Here is an 18,099-nt window from a genome sequence, read left to right on the forward strand (position 1 = left end):
TTAGCTTTCTTGAGGACAAAAATAACAAACAAATGATGTTACACCGCTAAAAGAAGGACGAATCTGTTGAAGAAATGATGTTTGCCTAAATAACCTCAATTTATCGCAATGCCATTTTGAGGAAGGGGAAAGAGGAAAAGAAATATGTCCACAATTAATCTCAATACACAACTTTGTGCATGTGTGTGTGTGTGTGTGAGATTTACACACTGGAAGAAATGCAGATTTTGCTCAATGAATTGCAGTGTCATTATATTTTGTTTAATGGGGTAATGCGCCTGGAAGAAATGCAAACAAATGTATCTCATTAAATGAAAAGTCATTTAAAGTCATGTTTACAAGAAGAATGAACCAGTGAGAAATGCCGACCGATCAAATCAAACTTTTTTTTGAGCTATATGAGAAATTCCTTTGTGCAATTTACCCAAATGAAACGATAACGATAAACCTAATCGCGATGAATTTAGCCGGCCATTAATCTAACTTTTTCTTTTGGGGTATTTGTGAAAATGTCCAGAATGAATCTGAAATATTCACAATGAATTCCACAAAATCCTCCTGAGATGAAAATGATTTGCTCCTGAAAAGCCAAATGAATTACAAAATAAACATGTCATGTTCACACTCACCCCTTACATAACCCGAAATTTTCTCTTTAAAAAAACAACAACAACAACAATCATATCATCATCATAAAGTATTTTTTCTTTCCACACAAAAAAACGCTCACTTGCCTTTGTGAGGAAAAACTCAGCATCTGGAATAAAAAATAAAAGTAAAATAAATAAAGAATGGACTCCGTCCGTGTCAGGAAATTGGGGTTAAGCTCCACCCCTTTCACTCCGGTTAATATATCTTTTTTTTTTTTTTTTATGACGGATGAAAAACACATGGAAAAAAAAAAAAAGGTACACAATTTCAAAATAAAACATCTATTGCACAAGGGAGACAAAGAAATACAGCGAGAGCGCCCCCTAGAGGTCACCTCTCCAAAAGCAGTTCACAGTACATCGGCCAGGGCCGCCCGCCATTGACGGCGAAAGACGTCCATTCAAAGCATCACCTTTCCGTGCCATTGACGGAAATAGACGTTGCGTTCAGGGAGGAAACAGGAAGTAGAATTTTGGCCCACCAATCCATCCAGAAAATTCAATTTTGGGTGGGACATATTTTGACATTGCGGGTGACTGGCAAGAAAAAATGAACAATTCCCAAAAATGATGATCCAAATCAACTACGTATTTGTGGGATCATTTCAAAACATAACACAAGAGAAGACCTGGTGTTAACAATTGTCATCTCAATTCATGGCCATCCATCTCTAGCTCCGCCCTTTTTTTATCTGGCTCCCCTCCATGAGCTACGACCAATCCATCCCTAAATTGACATTAAAACATTTGTCCCACAAAGAAATGCAACGTTCCACTTTTTCATCTCAATTCCTTATGATTAAATACGTTTGGGGTGGGTGGGGTTTGATCGCAACTTGCTCAGAGACGTCCAATCTGTCCGAAGCGGGAGGGCCGGCCAGCTGTCCGGCGCGGAACGAGCGATAAACGTGCGTTGGGCAGCCACTTTCCCACTTCAAACGGATTGGACGTCGACTAGCGATACAACTTCAAATTCCTGGCAAAAAGAGCTTTGATTTGCCTCTACCAAGATGGCGTCAAGGCGGCCATCTTGGTAGAGGCAAGAAAGCCATCAAACTCAATGCATTGACATTACATTAAAAAAAGAAAGTGACATTATTTTTATGAATGGCAAAGCATCTTGCGATTTCCCCGTTGATTGGCCATTGAGGGAAATAGATGTCCAATCCAATGAAAGTGGAAGGCTGGCAGCCAACGAACAAACTTCACTTCAAATGGATCGGACGTCGACTAGGGATAAACTCACGGACCGACCGGTAAAAGGGCGATCGGACGCCACGCGTCTCGCTTCTTTTTTTTTGACGGCGGCGTGGGTGGCTGGCTGGCGGCCATCTTGGGTGGGTCAACAAACGCTTGAATTTAGGGTGGTGTTAATGCTCCACTCGCAAGGGATTTGCGTCCAATCAACAGCAAGGAATGGGGAAAGCGACCAATCTTTAGGGACTTCACATTCAGAAGGAACATTTGCATTGACAAAATCATTCAAAATAAAACTATGAACAAGGCGCAGTCGTCGTTGTCGTCGTCATCACAGCATCGGTTGTTGTTTTTTTTTTGTTTTGTTAAAAAGTGGTTTTTGATCGGCAGGCAACATCAACCTTTAGGAAGAAAGATTTCCAGAGGAGGCCAATGACAAACAAACGTCGGCAGCGTCCGATCGGTCGCCGCTTCAAGTAAAATATAAAAAAAATACAAATTGAAATGAAGAATAACAACGTTGGCGAGTGGTTAGCAAATTTCCAGTCGGGCGGGCCGTAAGATGGCTGGCTAGCTAGCTTCAAACACTTTTGTTTTTGTTTTGATTTTTGAAATAGCACGACAGAATTCCCTGAAATGGATAATAAACGTACGTGCCTTAATACTGCTTCGGCTATATTTCTACATATTTTTGTTTTGCCCGTTAGCGGAAGGAAGTCAACGGCCATTTTGGCGGCCATCTTTTGTGGGAATGGCTGATTTTGAATTTCATGTCTTAAATGAGTGAGGGAGGACCAATCAGGAGTGGCAAAATTCAATTCCTCTTTTCAGAAGTACATGAATAAATAAATAGATGACTATTTTACTTGACTAAATTTGCATCCATTTTTAATACCTATTTCAATGTGTTATTTGTATCTATTTATTCCTCTCATTTTTATTGATTTTTTTATTTGATTCATTTACTGTTATACGTATTTATTTCATTTGTATCCAATGATTCATCTCATTTTTTATTCAACATTTTCTAAATTAGTATTTCTGTCCTAATTTTGCCGGGGAAATTTCCACGTGTATTTCCTTGAATTTTGATATATTGATTGAAATCTTTCTTGACTTGTGGCTTAATTTCATGTCATTTCTATCCATAGATCTCAATGGTTTATTTCGATTTGTATTTGATTTGAATTTGTATTTGCCTTGACTGAAATCAGGTGTTTGTATTGACAAATGTCAACTAATACTTTCTACACCTACATTTGAACTTTTATTGTATTTCATTGGCACGCATGGATTTGCATTCCTGTGTTCTTTTTATCGAATCCTTTCATTTCACTTGTATTGAATCATCGAGTTATTTATAGAAATGGCTATTGACTTATGGAACGACACGTTTGTCCTTTTTTAGGGCTTTCATTTAGTCCCTCCCTCCCGTTCCCCCACGGCCCGTTTTAACTTCCCACTCGCTCGCTCGCTCGCTCGTTCGTCCTCCATTTTGTCAAAGCCTGCCTGGCTGGCTGGCTGGCTGGCGGGCGTTCTTCCCGACGGGCCAATGAGCGTTCCTAAACCAAGCGGCCGGCGCTCCGTCCGCACGGCGGCGGCGGAAAAAAGGGGAGTGGCAAAAGGCGGCGGTGGGGGCGGCGCCAATAAAACAAGCGTGTTAAAAGCTAGTCGGCCAGAGTGGTCGGCAGTCACTCACTCTCTTGTCCTTTCGTGGTCCTTTCTTTCGGGTCATCGGCGTCCGGTGGGAAAGGGCGCCCTCGCGACTCTCCCGGGCTCCGGCGCCCCCGCGGCCCCCGGGGACCCCGGGGCCCCACCCGACTTCACGCGTTGGACATCTCGGCCTTGCTGAGGGCGATGGCCAGCTCCAGGTCTTCCTGCTCTTGCTGGCGGAGGCGCTTGAGGCGCTCCCGTTCGGCCCGTTCGCTCTCGCGCTTGGCCCATTCCAGCTGCTGCGCCTCGTTGTTCAACTGCGGGCGGGACCACATTTACACAAAACAACAGGTTGCAACCCCATATATATATATATTTTTTAATTTGTTTACATTTTTTTTTTTTTTTTTTTACAAAAAAAATCAAGTAAATTTAATGAAAGTGGCTGGCTAGTGGCTGGCTAGTGGACCAGCGCTTAGCGCACATGTGTCAAAGTGGCAGCCCAGGGGCCAAATATGGCCCGCCGCCTCATTTTGAGCGGCCTGAGAAAGTCAATGATGAGTGCCTTGCGACTTTCTGTTTTTAGGATCAAATTCAAATGAAGAGTAAAGATGTATATTCAATTTCCGGATTTTCCCCCTTTGAAATCAATCATTGTCATTTTTGAATCCATTTTTTCTGTGTTTTTAGTTCAAAAATCATTTTGTCAAATCTACAAATATATATACAGTGGTACCTCGACATACGATCGTCATCCGTTCCGAGACTGAGATCGTATGACGAGCTTTTCGTCACTCGAGCGGACGTTTCCCATTCAAATGAATGGAAAACAAATTTAATTGGTTCCAGCCCTCTGAAAAAACACTAAAAACAGGATATTGGATTGGAAAAAATGTTTGATTTCTTCTAATTCTCCATCTATTAAGAAAGTAACACATAACTAGTGGTTTAATATAAATAAAACGTGTTTAATCTAACTAAAATTGGGCGGATTTCGCCGAGGGGAGAGGGGCACAGAGCGGGCGGGGGGGCTTTGTTTTTAGTGTTTTTAGTTCAAAAATCCTTTTGTAAAATCTAGAAATAGATATAAAAAAAGCTCAAATAAACATTGTTTTAGATCTATAAAAAAACGGACTCACCTTGACTTTGTCCATTCCTGCCAAAGAGGACAGAAAACATACACAAATCAGCTTTTGGCAATGGAGGAACCTGGAGGACATTTTTGATTTCATTTTTCAAAATCAATCTCCATCCATTGAGCTTTCATTTTTTTCTTTTGTGTTTTTAGTTCAAAAAGCATTTTGTCCAATGGGAAAACAAATATTTTCCGGTTTCTACCGGAATATTGAACATAATAAAAACTCACTGGGTGCCGAGGAAGGCGGGGCAAAGGGGTCCTTGCCGCTGAAGGGGTCCCCCGGGCATTTTTTACTCTGGAAGGGGTCCATGGCGGCGGCGACGGCGGCGGCGGCGTCCCGGCCGAAAGGTTGAAAAGGGTCGCAGTTCTTGGGGGGGTCCGCCGTCGCCGCCGCCGTGTTGACTGGTGTGCTTTTACCTGAAAGTACAGCAAATGCCAGTCAGTCGCTTTGCTAGCTAGCTGGCTAGCATGTAGCATGTGACAACTCAGTTGGACAATTCCAACTTTTGGGCTTTTTTTTTTTATATTTGGGATTTTTCTCATTTAAAAAAAAATGTTCTAAATATTTCCACCATACAACAATCTATTATTATCATTATTTCAAATATTTTAAATGAAAAAAAAGAGAACTATTCTATTTTAAGAGACATAAAAATTGTTGTTGAGCCTTTTTTAATATTTGGGATTTTTCTCATTTAAAAAAAAAAATCTAAATATTTCCACCATACAACAATCTATTATTATCATTATTTCTAATATTTTAAATGAAAAAAAAGAGAACTATTCTATTTTAAGAGACATAAAAATTGTTGTTGAGCCTTTTTTAATATTTGGGATTTTTCTCATTTAAAAAAATATCGAAAGATTTCCACCATACAACAGCCTATTATTATCAATTATTTCAAATATTTTAAATGAAAAAAGAAAAGAGAACTATTCTAATTGAAGAGACATAAAAAAATGTTGTTCAGCCTTTTTCAATATTTGGGATTTTTCTAATTGAAAAAAAAAATCTAAATATTTCCACCATACAACAACCTATTACTATCATTATTTCAAATATTTTAAATTTTAAAAAAAAAATGGAACTATTCTATTTTAAGAGACATCAAAAAAATGTCACTTACCACTGGGGGGTTTGGGCCTGGGCGGGACCCCCTTTTTCGGCGGCAGGGCGGGCGTGTCGCTCTTCCTGCCGAACGGATCTTCGGCGAACGCGGCCTAGGTCCAGGGGGAAAAAAACCCGTGAGTCGGGGTCGCGCTACGCTGCACCACGCTCGCTAGCTACCTAGCTAGCTAGCTAGCTACCTTCTGGTAGTCCGGCATCCAGCCGGCGCGGCCTTCGAAGGGGTCCCTGGCCTTGGACATGTGGCTGAAGTCGGCGAAACCGGCCGAGGCGGCGTTGTTGCCGAACGAGCCGCTGCCGAAGGGATCCAGGGCGCCGAACAAGTCTGCCGCGGAAGAGCGGCGTCGGGGAAAAGTGCGCCCACTGACCGGGGGGGGTCTTACCTGCTCCTTTGACTTTGGCGTTACTGGAGGCGAAGGGGTCGGCGCTCGGGAAATGACTCAATTGCTGCTGCGGCGGGGGGGGGGGAAAAAAAGGGGAAAATGTTTTTAAGATAAACGTCAACAGGAAGTGATCCGAGAATAGCGGCAGGTGAAGCGAGCATGCTATGGCAAAATCAATGGCAAAACTCCTCAAACTCTACCGAGTGCGTGTAACGTGGAACAGGAAGTGAGGCCAAAATGACTCGAGACCAGGAAGTCACGCACAAAAACTGCAAGTCAGGTGATGGTAACAGGAAGTGACCCATTATGAACAGGAAGTCACCTAGAGAGGCTCCAAACTGAACAGGAATTCATAGGAAAATGTCCCCAAATCAACAGGAAATGACCAAAAATGAATTGGAAGTCAGCTGACAGTAACAGTAAGTGGCCCAACTTGAACAGGAAGTCAGATGTCCCAAAATCAACAGGAAGTGACCAAAAGTCAATTGAAAGTCAGCTGACAGTAACAGGAAGTGACCCAAAATGAACAGGAAGCAACCTAGAAAGGCTCCAAACTGAACAGGAATTCATCGGAAAATGTCCCAAAATCAACAGGAAGTGACCAAAAATGAATTGGAAGTCAGCTGACAGTAACAGGAAGTGACCCAAAATGAACAGGAAGCAAGCTAGAAAGGCACCAAACTGAACAGGAATTCATCGGAAAATGTCCCAAAATCAACAGGAAGTGACCAAAAATGAATTGGAAGTCAGCTGACAGTAACAGGAAGTGGCCCAACTTGAACAGGAAGTCAGATGTCCCAAAACCAACAGGAAGTGACCAAAAGTCAATTGAAAGTCAGCTGACAGTAACAGGAAGTGGCCCAACTTGAACAGGAAGTCAGATGTCCCAAAATCAACAGGAAGTGACCAAATAGGAATTGGAAGTCAGCTGACAGTAACAGGAAGTGACCCAAAATGAACAGGAAGCAAGCTAGAAAGGCACCAAACTGAACAGGAATTCATCGGAAAATGTCCCAAAATCAACAGGAAGTGACCAAAAATGAATTGGAAGTCAGCTGACAGTAACAGGAAGTGGCCCAACTTGAACAGGAAGTCAGATGTCCCAAAACCAACAGGAAGTGACCAAAAGTCAATTGAAAGTCAGCTGACAGTAACAGGAAGTGGCCCAACTTGAACAGGAAGTCAGATGTCCCAAAATCAACAGGAAGTGACCAAATAGGAATTGGAAGTCAGCTGACAGTAACAGGAAGTGACCCAAAATGAACAGGAAGCAAGCTAGAAAGGCACCAAACTGAACAGGAATTCATCGGAAAATGTCCCAAAATCAACAGGAAGTGACCAAAAATGAATTGGAAGTCAGCTGACAGTAACAGGAAGTGGCCCAACTTGAACAGGAAGTCAGATGTCCCAAAACCAACAGGAAGTGACCAAAAGTCAATTGAAAGTCAGCTGACAGTAACAGGAAGTGGCCCAACTTGAACAGGAAGTCAGATGTCCCAAAATCAACAGGAAGTGACCAAATAGGAATTGGAAGTCAGCTGACAGTAACAGGAAGTGACCCAAAATGAACAGGAAGCAAGCTAGAAAGGCACCAAACTGAACAGGAATTCATCGGAAAATGTCCCAAAATCAACAGGAAGTGACCAAAAATGAATTGGAAGTCAGCTGACAGTAACAGGAAGTGGCCCAACTTGAACAGGAAGTCAGATGTCCCAAAACCAACAGGAAGTGACCAAAAGTCAATTGAAAGTCAGCTGACAGTAACAGGAAGTGACCCAACATGAACAGGAAGCCACCTAGAAAGGCACCAAAGTCAACAGGAAATAACATGAATAAGTGACCTTGGAAGGCAGGGTGGCGCTCTTGCCGAAGGGGTCCGACATGGCGAAGGGGTCCGTCTTGGTGGTCTTCTTGAAGAAATCCTCCGACGAGGCCTTGAAGGGGTCCGTCTCTTTGAACGGGTCGGCGCCAAACGGGTCTGAAAGAACAAGCAACAAGTCCAGTAACCCATAGAAAATGCTTTTGCGTGCTTATTACTCATTTGAATACATTAATACATTGTTTTTGTAGGATTTCGTATCATTTCTTACAGCTTTCATCCAAAATGGAGACCGTTCTGTCATTTTTAACGGGTTTAATGGGTTGCTTTTTTTGGAAGGAAGGAGAGAATTGACATATAAACTACTCCTCTACTTACTAAGAATACAAGTTGCAAAACAATTTTGTAAGTACTGTATTTTCATGACTATAAGGCACACATAAAAGTCTTGAATTTCTCCAAAATAGACAGGGAGGGCACCTTATAATCCAGTGCGCTTTATATATGGACCAATACTAAAATTGTTATCACGATAAAATAAGCACCGTTGGAAAAGTTACGCTAGCTACCAGCTAGCTACTATTTGCGAATGGATTGTGACCGCCTGGACGAACGTCTAAAACTCAGCGTTTTCCATGACTCATTTGGACAGTTGTTCAATTGGGACACAGAAAATGAGGACTTTGATGGATTTGTAGGTAATGATGACGTGAGTACGTTGTCAAAACGCGAAATAAAGTACAACCCAACTCCGTTTTGCTTCCGTTGCCTTTTTAAAAACGTGTTTTTAGCGCGTGTCCGTATGTTTAAGCTGGTGTATGTTTTGCCATGCCTGGCTGCGTCTATAAAAACGGTGCGTCCTTTGTGCGTGTCAAATATAGAAATAGCACTCGTTACTGACACTGCGGCTAAAAATACGATGCGCCGTATAGTCGTGAAAATACGGTAGTGGTACTATCGTATTGTTCTCGGGAAAGCGACGGCGTTAGAGCGAGTACCTGCGGGGGGTGCGGCGGCGGAGGCGGCGGCCGGCTTTTCAAAGGGGTCGTTTTGGAAAGGGTCTCCTGCGGGAGGGCGACGGACGGGACAAAAAGCTTGAAAAGGCGTCAAAGTCAGCCGACCTGCAAGGGTCCGACGCTGGAGACCTTTGAAAGGATCCGTCCTGAACGGGTCTTCCGAGTGGAAGGGGTCGGCGTGGAGCTCCTGAGGCTGACTGTTGAACACCGAGGTCTTGGCTTTGAAGGGGTCCTCCTGGTTTTTATGGAGGAAAAAGAAAGAAAAAAAAAATTCAGAATTGGACACGCCGGCCGCCGGCCGAAAAATAGTAGTCTATTTTCTAATTCTAATTTGAATATTTCCCCCCCCAATATTGCTTTGATTAGGTGAGAAATGACCATATCCGGCTGGCTAGTGGAGTCACCTCCTGGGGGAGCCCGCGGTGGGGCGGGAAGGCCCCGTTCTCGGCCCGCTCGCCGAAGCCCTCGCTCATGTCGGCTAGGTTGGTCATGCTTCCTCCGTGGGTTCCGTTGAGGGTGCTGTTGTACTGCTCGATGCTTTTGGACACTTCCTGCTGGCTGTCCTGGATCTGCGAGAGTTTACTGCGTGCCTATAGCCAAAGGCCAACAGGGGGTAGCGCAGGTGAGCGAGGGGAAGCGCCGGCGAGGGCAGCGCCAACAGGGGGCAGCGCAGGTGAGCGAGGGGAAGCGCCGGCGGGGGCGGCGGGGGCAGCGAGCGGAGCGGCGCCCTCACCTGGTTGATCTCGTCCTGCGTGGCCTTCAAGGACTTGATGATGGTCTCCAGCTGGATCTTGCCGGCGGCCAGGCTCTGCTCCAGTTGCTCCTCCTCCTGCTGCAGGCGGCCCAGGTCGGCCTTGGCCCGGCTCAGCTCCTCCTCCTGGTTCTGCAGGTCCGACTCCTGGGAGTGGATCTGGCTCTGCAGCGTGGAGATCTGCCGGTGGTGACAAAGGAGATTTTTTTGTATCCAAAAATGCTTCAAAATGGACATCAAAGTACATATATATATATATATATATATATATATATATATATATATATATATATATATATATATATATATATATATATATATATCCATTTATTTGCCAAACCTCATTCGGCATTAAAGTAAACGTGCTTTATGATTGAACAAAAAATGGCCTTCATGGCATCATTTCCACTTTTTAGTGCAAACCTGCTTTCATTCCGCATCCGAAATAGGTCTGAAATGACTCAATAGGCTTAAGGACCCCTTTATCCCCACATCCATCAGAACTCTAAATTTGCGGTAACATAACACACATTTCCTTCTGCGGTAATATGAAAAAAAGCCACCGACTGTTTATTTGCACCAAAAAGACGTGTTAAGATCCATCAAACCCAATTTAAATCTATACGGCTTTCAATTAAATGAAATCAATGGATCAAATTTGGTTGCTCATCGTGGCATCATCCACATCCCTATTAAATTTTATATATATATATATATATATAAATTATATATAGGTTAATAAATAAATACATGAATAAATATATAAATAAATAAGCGTGTCTCTGAAGTATATATATATATATAAATTATATATATATATATGTGTACATATATATAAATTATATATATGTATGTGTGTATATATATATAAATTATATATATGTATGTGTATATATATAAAATATATATATGTATATATATATATATATATATATAAATTATATATATAGGTTAATAAATAAATACATGAATAAATATATAAATAAATAAGCGTGTCTCTGAAGTATATATATATATAAATTATATATATATATATATATATACATACTTCAGAGACACGCTTATTTATTTATATATTTATTCATGTCTTTATTTATTAACCTACTTATGACCTATCTATTTATAATAATAATCAGACATAGGCCCTGTCGTCATTATCAACAACACAAAAAGCCTACTTGTCATCACACCCAGAAAGTGCGTGTGACGAAATTGGTGGTGCTTCTCCATAAGCTGCGTTTACTCGGCAAAAGACCAAAATAAGTGATAGTTACGGACGGACTTGTCATTTGGCATTCTGCTCTTATGGATACAGGTCGCTTACCTCTCGCTTACCTCTCTCTCACTGTCTTTCACTTACCTTACTTCAGTCAGCTAGTAGGAGGCAGATCACCACCCAAACATCTTTTCATATTACCGCAGAAGGAAATGTGTGTTATGTTACCGCAAATTTAGAGTTCTGATGGATGTGGGGATAAAAGTGTCCTTAAGCCTATTTGTCCGTGCTTTTGTGGGACCTATAGCGTCTGCCAGGGGGCAGGCAGCAGCTATGTCTAAAATGCCCTTCCTATTTCTGCATCCTCACCCTCTTGCTACTGTGACAACCAAATTTCCCCAATACGGGATGAATCAAGTTCTCCAATGCAATCCAATCCAATCCAATCCAATCCAATCCAATCCAATCCAATCCAAATCTCTTCAATATTTTAGCCAAAGAGCAGTATAAGGAGGCCGGAGCGTCCGTCTCACCATCTGCGACTCCTCCTGACACTTGATGCGGACCTCGTTGAGCATGTCTTCCAGTTTACGCTTCTGCTGGTCCATCTCGTCCAAGCGGTCCTGGGCGTCCTGCTTCTGGGCCTCCAGCTCCTGAAGGCAGGCCGCCTCCCGGTCCAGCTCGTTCTGCATGTCCTGCAAGGAAAAAAAATTACATGAATAATCTCAGAAAATTGGCCACGCCGGGGCGGGGTGGGTGGCTGAGGAAAGTCTCCCACCGACCTGCACTTCGCCGCTCTTGTGCCGGATGGCCTCGTCCGCCTCCCGGATGTCCTGCTCCAAAGTGTACTTCTCCCTGTGACACCCAAAGACGACAACAACAACAACAACAAAATCATGAAGGAATACAAGACGTCAAGCCGTGACGGGGCGCAAGAGCGAACGGCGGGCCACGGGGTAGGGGCGGGGGGTGACGTTCCTCTCCTCACCTCTGCAGCTGAGCGATCTCCTGGCTGATGTCGTCCAGCTCCTTGATACCCGTGAACTCGCCCGATCCCACCGAACTGGAGCTGTCCTGCGAGGAGGGGGAAAAAAAGGGAAAACGGGGGTGGTGAAACGGCGGGAAAACGACGACGACCGAAAGAAGGGAGTCATGTGGAGGGAAAAGCTCAGAAAACCACACGAGCACAAAGGGTCGCACGAGTGGGGTTTGGGGGGGGAGGGGGCTACGCGCAAGGGTCCCCGTGTTTCTTTTCCCGCCATTTTGGTTTTTGACATTGATGGGAAGGTGGCCTCTACCAAGATGGCCGCCGCCTCGATCCCGCGGTCTTTCCGTGCTTCCGCCGTCCATCGAAACACGTTTGTCGCGGCCGGACGTCCGATCCGTTGGAAGGGACTTCCAACGGATCGGACGTCTATCGGCGACAAACGTGTGGGTGGAAGGAGGATTGGACGCCGTCAATGACACCGAAAGAGAGAAGTTACCTACCCGCAACTTGAACATTATGGCCTGAGGAGGAGGAGGAGGAGGAGGAGGAGGGGGAGGAGGGAGACGAGGAGGTCAGAGCGGCGCAAGAGTTCAACGTAAACAACAACAAAAAAGAGGAAAACAAAGAAGAAGGAGGAGGAGGAGGACGAGGGGGAGGAGCCTGGGCAGAACTCACCCTCCTCATCTCCGACAGCGCCGCCATCTCGGATCCCACCGGCGTCATGTACCCCGACACGCCCTGAGAGTCAGGATGGAGGTTTTAGGTCGGCCAGGGGGAGGGGCGGCGGGGCGTCCGTCTGGTTGGCCAACCTACCGACACGGGGGTCCCCCTCTCCGAAGGCGGGATCATCTCGGCCGTCAGCGCCTGCGGAGGGTCGGCGCCCTTGCTGACTTTCTGCTGGATCAGGTGCATGGCCAAGGCAAACTGTTCCCGGGTCAACTTGCCCATCTGCCTGGTGTCGGCCAGGGCCCTGTCGGAGACGGGGACAAGGACGGGGACACGCTCGTCTTTTAGTGCCAGCCGGATGGACGGCCGAGCCGTGTGCGGTCGATTGCTCGCCGGTCTTTTGGTCGCCGTCTTTTGGTCGCCGGTCTAAACAAGGTAAAACAGCACGGTCTACGCATTAATAAAAGGCAACAATGGCCATGAGCCGTTTCACTGAGCCCAAGTGTGAGTGTACAAGAGTTTGTATGTACATGCGCTGTCCCTTTAAGAAGCGACGTACGTCCGTCAGGGTCTTAACAAGTTCTCCAACAAAAAACAATCAAAGTCCAGGAAATTTGGAGCTTTTCTTTAGCCTAATAATGACTAGCGCATTAAGTATGACTAAATAGTCATTGGCACTTTGTATTTAGGGAATTTGAGCAACCATTTCAATGGTAATGATCAATAACCTTCCGGGCGACCAAAAGACCGGCGACCAAACGACCGAGTACCGGCCGACCGATCGACGACGCCGACGACGACGGCGGCGGGGAGCTACCAGATGTGGGCCAGGACCCCCTGCGAGAGACCCGACTGCATGAAAATGTCCTTGACTTCCAGGCCGCTGACAAAACCGTCCAGGTCCGTGTCCATCTTCAAGAAGATGTCGTCGTAGCGACCGCGTTCCGACGCCGGGACCACCCAGTTCAGAGAATACTGCAGATTTGAAGGGGGAACGAAAACATGTCATTTTCTGAACGGCTTATCCGCACGCGGGGGGGGGGGGGGCGGAGCCCATCCCAGCCAACGAGGGACGCACCTGCGCCGACTTGAGGCCGTGTTTGGGCGACAGGCTGCCCGTGCTGTTGAGCGAGTTGACGCTGCCGTGCGACGGGGTGGAGCGCAGCGAGTCTTTGGGCGGCGGCGGGCTGGCCGGCAGCGGGGGCGCCGTGCCCAGGCTTTTCTTACGCTTGGACGGCGGGACGAGAGCGGCGGGCAGGTGGCTCGGGACCGCTTCCTTCTCCAGGGCGCGGTACACCAGGTGCATGGCCTGCCAGCGGCCAACCAGCGGCCAACCAGCGGACAGCCAGCGGACAGCGGGAGGGAGGGAGGGAGGGAGCACCCCCAAAGAAATACAAAAATAGATGTGAGCACTGGTCAAGTTAACGACACGTGATATGAACAAAAGTGAGTGCATGGACTGACTCAAGAGTCCAAGTGGCCCATTTAAAATGAATTTAGTCACTCAGAATTCTGAAGAAAAAAAAAATGTGAAATTTCAATTGAATCGAAGAATTTTGACAATAAAGGCTGAATTCTGAGGGAGAAAAAAAAATCGGAATCCTAAAAATAAGGTCCCAATTTGGACAGTCTGACTTCTGGGAATGAAATTGTCATTCTCAAATTAAAAGTCCGAATTGGGATATGTGGTCAATTCTTCGAGAAAAAAAAAAATCTAAAGATAAAAACTCAATTTTGAGAATAGAAATGTGGATTGTGAGAATCCAGCCAGAATTCTGAAAAAAAGATGTGACATTTCAATTGAATGGAAGAATTCTGACAATAAAGGCTGAATTCTGAGGAAAAAAATCTCCATTCTAAAAAAAAGGTCCGAATTTGGACAGTCTGAATTCTGAGGAAAAAAACAATTGTAATTCCCAAATTAAAGTCCGAATTGGGACATCCGGTCAATTCTGAGAGAGAAAATTCAATCAATTCTGAAAATCAAGTCAGAATTTGGACATCAAAGTCTGAATACTTCCAATCAAATCTGAAAATAAAAAGTACATTCTGAGAAAAGACATTTGAATTGTGAGAATCCAGTCAGAATTCAGAAAAGACTTCCAATTGTGGGATTTCAAAAGAAAGCCACGGCGGGCGGACGGACGGACGGCTCACCACGGCAAACTCGTCCCTGTCCAGGTGTCCGTCTTTGTCAATGTCGCTGAGGTCCCACACCCTGCCCAGGACGTCCAGAGGCAGCTTGGAGTTGACCAGGACGGGGCGCACCTTGTCCCCCGACAGCAGGCCGCCCACGGGCGACAGGCTCTCGAAGATGCCGTCGAATTTGCTCTTCTCCTCCAGCTGAGAGCAGACGCCAGCCGATGGGCCCCACCCGCCGCCGCCGCCGCCGCCGCCACCGCCACTGCCGTGGCCCAGTGGCGCCCACGTACCTACCCTGACGGCCCAGTGGGCTTCGCTGGAGGCGCCGAGGGAGGGGCTCCCGCAGTCCTTCTGGAAACACCACAACTTATACTCACCCGCAGAAATTGACCCCTAAAATCACCAGGAAGCGACCCATAAATGACCCCCAAATGGACTGGAAACGACCCAGAAATCACCCCAAAATCCACAGGAATCAGGACAGAACACCCCCCCAAATAAAATCGACTTGAAGCAACCCATAAATTCCCCCTGTAAAATCAACATGAAGTGACCCAGAATTTCCCGCCAAATTCAACAGGAAGGCACCCAGAATATCCCCCCCGTAAAATCAACATGCAGCGACCCAGAATTTCCCGCCAAAATCAACAACAAGCGAGTCAGAATTCACCCCCCTAAAATTGACATGAAGTGACCCAGAACTTCCCGCCAAAATCAACAAGAAGCGAGACAGAACACCCCCCCCGTAAAATCAGCATGAAGCGAGCCAGAAATTCCCGCCAAATGAACAGAAAGTGAGCCAGAACTTCCCTCAAATGGCTACGCGGTCGTACACAAAAGCCAGACTCCAATTCCGACCGGCGTGACGGCGACTCACAAATTTGGGCGGCGGCACGCTGAGGTTGAGGCTGGACACGCTGACATCGTGGCCGCTCTGCGCGCACGCCACCAGGCGCAACGCCACGTAAAATCCCTTGGGCGCCAGGAAATCCAGCGGTTAGGAGCCGGAGGCGGAGCCAGATGATTCCCGGTGATACGGCGCCACGCCTCCCTTACCTGTTTGTCCAGGTAACCTTTTGCATCCGGATCCGCCAAGTCCCAAATCTGAAATGACAACCGTCTTGAATCATCCATCGCCCCACAAAATGGCCGCTCCTCATTTAAAAAAAAAAAAGGCTCCGCTTTCCTCTTACATCCCAAAAACATGCACGCTACGCTAATGTTACATTGTTCCAGGATTGGTTGTTTGACTCCTCACGCCCTGCAATTGGCTGGCCAACAATTCCCCCCGCCTACTGCCCATACTTTGCTGGGATAGGCTCCAGCACCCCTCACAACCCTTGTGAGAGTAAGCACTTCAGAAAATGAATGAATGTGTGGTACTTTGCAACATTTTTAGATCGGAATCAAGGCTAAATAAAAAATGTTCATGGCTCCAAAGCAGAAAAATAAGCTAGTGTCAAAAGAAGCTAACTGTATGTTTTGCAATAAATTCATGAGCAAGTGTCAGTCATGTCAAAATGAAAAGACGATTGGAGAAAAAGATGGAATGATTTTTGGGTTTGGAAAAGAGTGATGACGCGGCTTTCCGCTCGTTACCTTTCCTAGGGTCACGTCCGGAAGTCCGGATTTCTTCAAGAAGAGGGCGGCTTCCGTGGGTCCCACTCGCCCCGTGTTTCCCGGATCCACCTGGGGAAGACGCGGCCCAAAATGAGATGCCGTTGTGGCGCTAAGCTAACGGCGCTCTCACCTGTCTGTAAAAGTTGTCAAAGACGGGGCTCCCGCTCGCCAGCTGCCACAAAAAAAAAACACGCAGATTTTTAATTCATTTGAAGTCATTTATTAAGTCTCACAGAAGAAAAAAAACTACAGATACATTTTTTTTCCTTCATTTCAATTATTTCTTACTCATAAAAACTGACGGATACATCTTAATTTGATTTTTTTTTTTTACAGAAATAAATATAAACAAATGCAAATCCAATCCATTTCCATTTATTAGATAGAAAAAATGTTCATTTTGAAGCACTTTTTTGTATTCATTATGATTGTTTTGAATGACATCTAAACGGCAGCCGGCTTGAGACGTTCAATTTTATCGGAAATGTCAGTTTTCTTTCAAAACAAATCACCTTCGAAACGTTGCCCACCTAGCTTAACTGTACGACCACGTAAATGACATCACAACCCAATTCAAGCTAGCAGCCAGCGGTTTTCAAAAAAAAAAACACGAATAAAACCATTTGCCAAGACGTGTCCGTTGAACGACACGACGAGCGGCTTTTACTTCGCCTTTTCCCTACAAATGTAGTCGTAGCGCCCGACTTCAGCATCAATTCGTCACCCCTGATTAGCTCGCGAGGCTAGCTTAGCTAGGCGCGGCTGGCTAACTCGCGAGCAACCGCTCCGAGCGAGGGCGCCGGTGGTCGGGGTCACGCCCGCGAGACTCCGGCACGGAGCCCCAGACCGCCGCCTTCCTCGGTTAGCTGGCGGCTAGCCGGCTAGCGTGTCACCGTCGCCGGCTAACTCACGAGCCCGCTACGTAACGGAACCGCCGCACTGGGCCCGGCTCAGGCGGAACGCGGAGCTTAACACACCCCGTTCCCAGATGGCGACGTCACGGTAGACGACTTTATCGCGGAGCGTCGTCGACCCACGAAGGAGAACGCGTGCGACGGCGGTTATGTGTTCGAAAACAGCGGGGGAACGAAGGGCCGCATCCTTTACCTGACTGAAAGATGTGAGCGCTGCCATCTTCCCTGTTGCTCCGGGAACGCACCCTCCCTCACTGGCGCACGGCCGGGAAAGTGCGACCCCAAGCGGACAAGCGCGGGACTCGCTGCTCCAGAGCATGCAGACGGCCATCTTGCGGCAGGTGAGGGATTGACATCTCTACAGATAACTCAACTCGCACAATTATTGGCGGACAGTTTGGGTCATGATCATATTTTTAAACTCATTAACGGACTTTTGAAATCACTGATACAGAGTACAATTGATCGCATTTATTCTCAGCTAATTCTCTCAAACGGCACATATTTAGTCAAATATATTATTTGATATTATGGTACATTTAAAATCAATGGGATAGAACTTTTGAAATCATTGTTATATTGAGTGCATTTAATCGTAATTCATCTCAGAGTTCATCTGAACTGCCATTGACGGCAATAGACGTCTCATCTATTGGTATTGGGAGGCCTGGCAGCACTTGATTGAGAACCAGCATTTACTCAGATATTGACACGGTTCATCATTTTAATTGCACATTAACACAGTGAGTTAATATAGATTATTTTATTATAAATGGCACTCTCCTAATTCTTTTGATTAACAGAGTGCACTTCATCATAA

General features: G+C 45.8%; 1 protein-coding gene across 6 annotated transcripts; it reads right to left on the reverse strand.

Moving 5' to 3' along the window:
* Window positions 1-239: 239 nt before the first annotated feature.
* eps15l1a (epidermal growth factor receptor pathway substrate 15-like 1a) lies at window positions 240-18,089 on the reverse strand. Of its 6 annotated transcripts, XM_077607291.1 has the most exons (25): window positions 17,473-18,089; window positions 16,496-16,537; window positions 16,345-16,434; window positions 15,802-15,849; window positions 15,623-15,718; window positions 15,040-15,096; window positions 14,761-14,946; window positions 13,682-13,912; window positions 13,421-13,578; window positions 12,751-12,907; window positions 12,613-12,675; window positions 11,938-12,023; window positions 11,732-11,804; window positions 11,483-11,644; window positions 9,716-9,913; window positions 9,387-9,572; window positions 9,112-9,217; window positions 8,965-9,030; window positions 7,989-8,125; window positions 6,148-6,211; window positions 5,947-6,089; window positions 5,766-5,859; window positions 4,867-5,055; window positions 4,640-4,656; window positions 240-3,817 (listed from the first exon to the last, which is right to left on the reverse strand). In XM_077607291.1, the coding sequence occupies exons 1-25, from the start codon at window positions 17,608-17,610 to the stop codon at window positions 3,671-3,673; spliced, it is 2,934 nt and encodes a 977-aa protein (XP_077463417.1). In that variant the 5' UTR covers window positions 17,611-18,089; the 3' UTR covers window positions 240-3,670. The 6 variants fall into 6 exon arrangements, with proteins under 6 accessions (XP_077463417.1, XP_077463414.1, XP_077463415.1 ...); XM_077607288.1 differs by lacking the exons at window positions 240-3,817; window positions 4,640-4,656; window positions 4,867-5,055; ... (1 more) ...; window positions 5,947-6,089; window positions 6,148-6,211 and adding an exon at window positions 12,438-12,458 and having other exon boundaries at window positions 7,774-8,125; window positions 11,732-11,810; window positions 11,935-12,023; XM_077607289.1 differs by lacking the exons at window positions 240-3,817; window positions 4,640-4,656; window positions 4,867-5,055; ... (1 more) ...; window positions 5,947-6,089; window positions 6,148-6,211 and adding an exon at window positions 12,438-12,458 and having other exon boundaries at window positions 7,775-8,125; window positions 17,473-18,087.
* Between the last annotated feature and the right edge of the window lie 10 nt (window positions 18,090-18,099).

The sequence above is a fragment of the Stigmatopora argus genome, chromosome 8 (assembly GCF_051989625.1).
Source record: "Stigmatopora argus isolate UIUO_Sarg chromosome 8, RoL_Sarg_1.0, whole genome shotgun sequence".
In the NCBI taxonomy this organism is placed as follows: domain Eukaryota; kingdom Metazoa; phylum Chordata; class Actinopteri; order Syngnathiformes; family Syngnathidae; genus Stigmatopora; species Stigmatopora argus.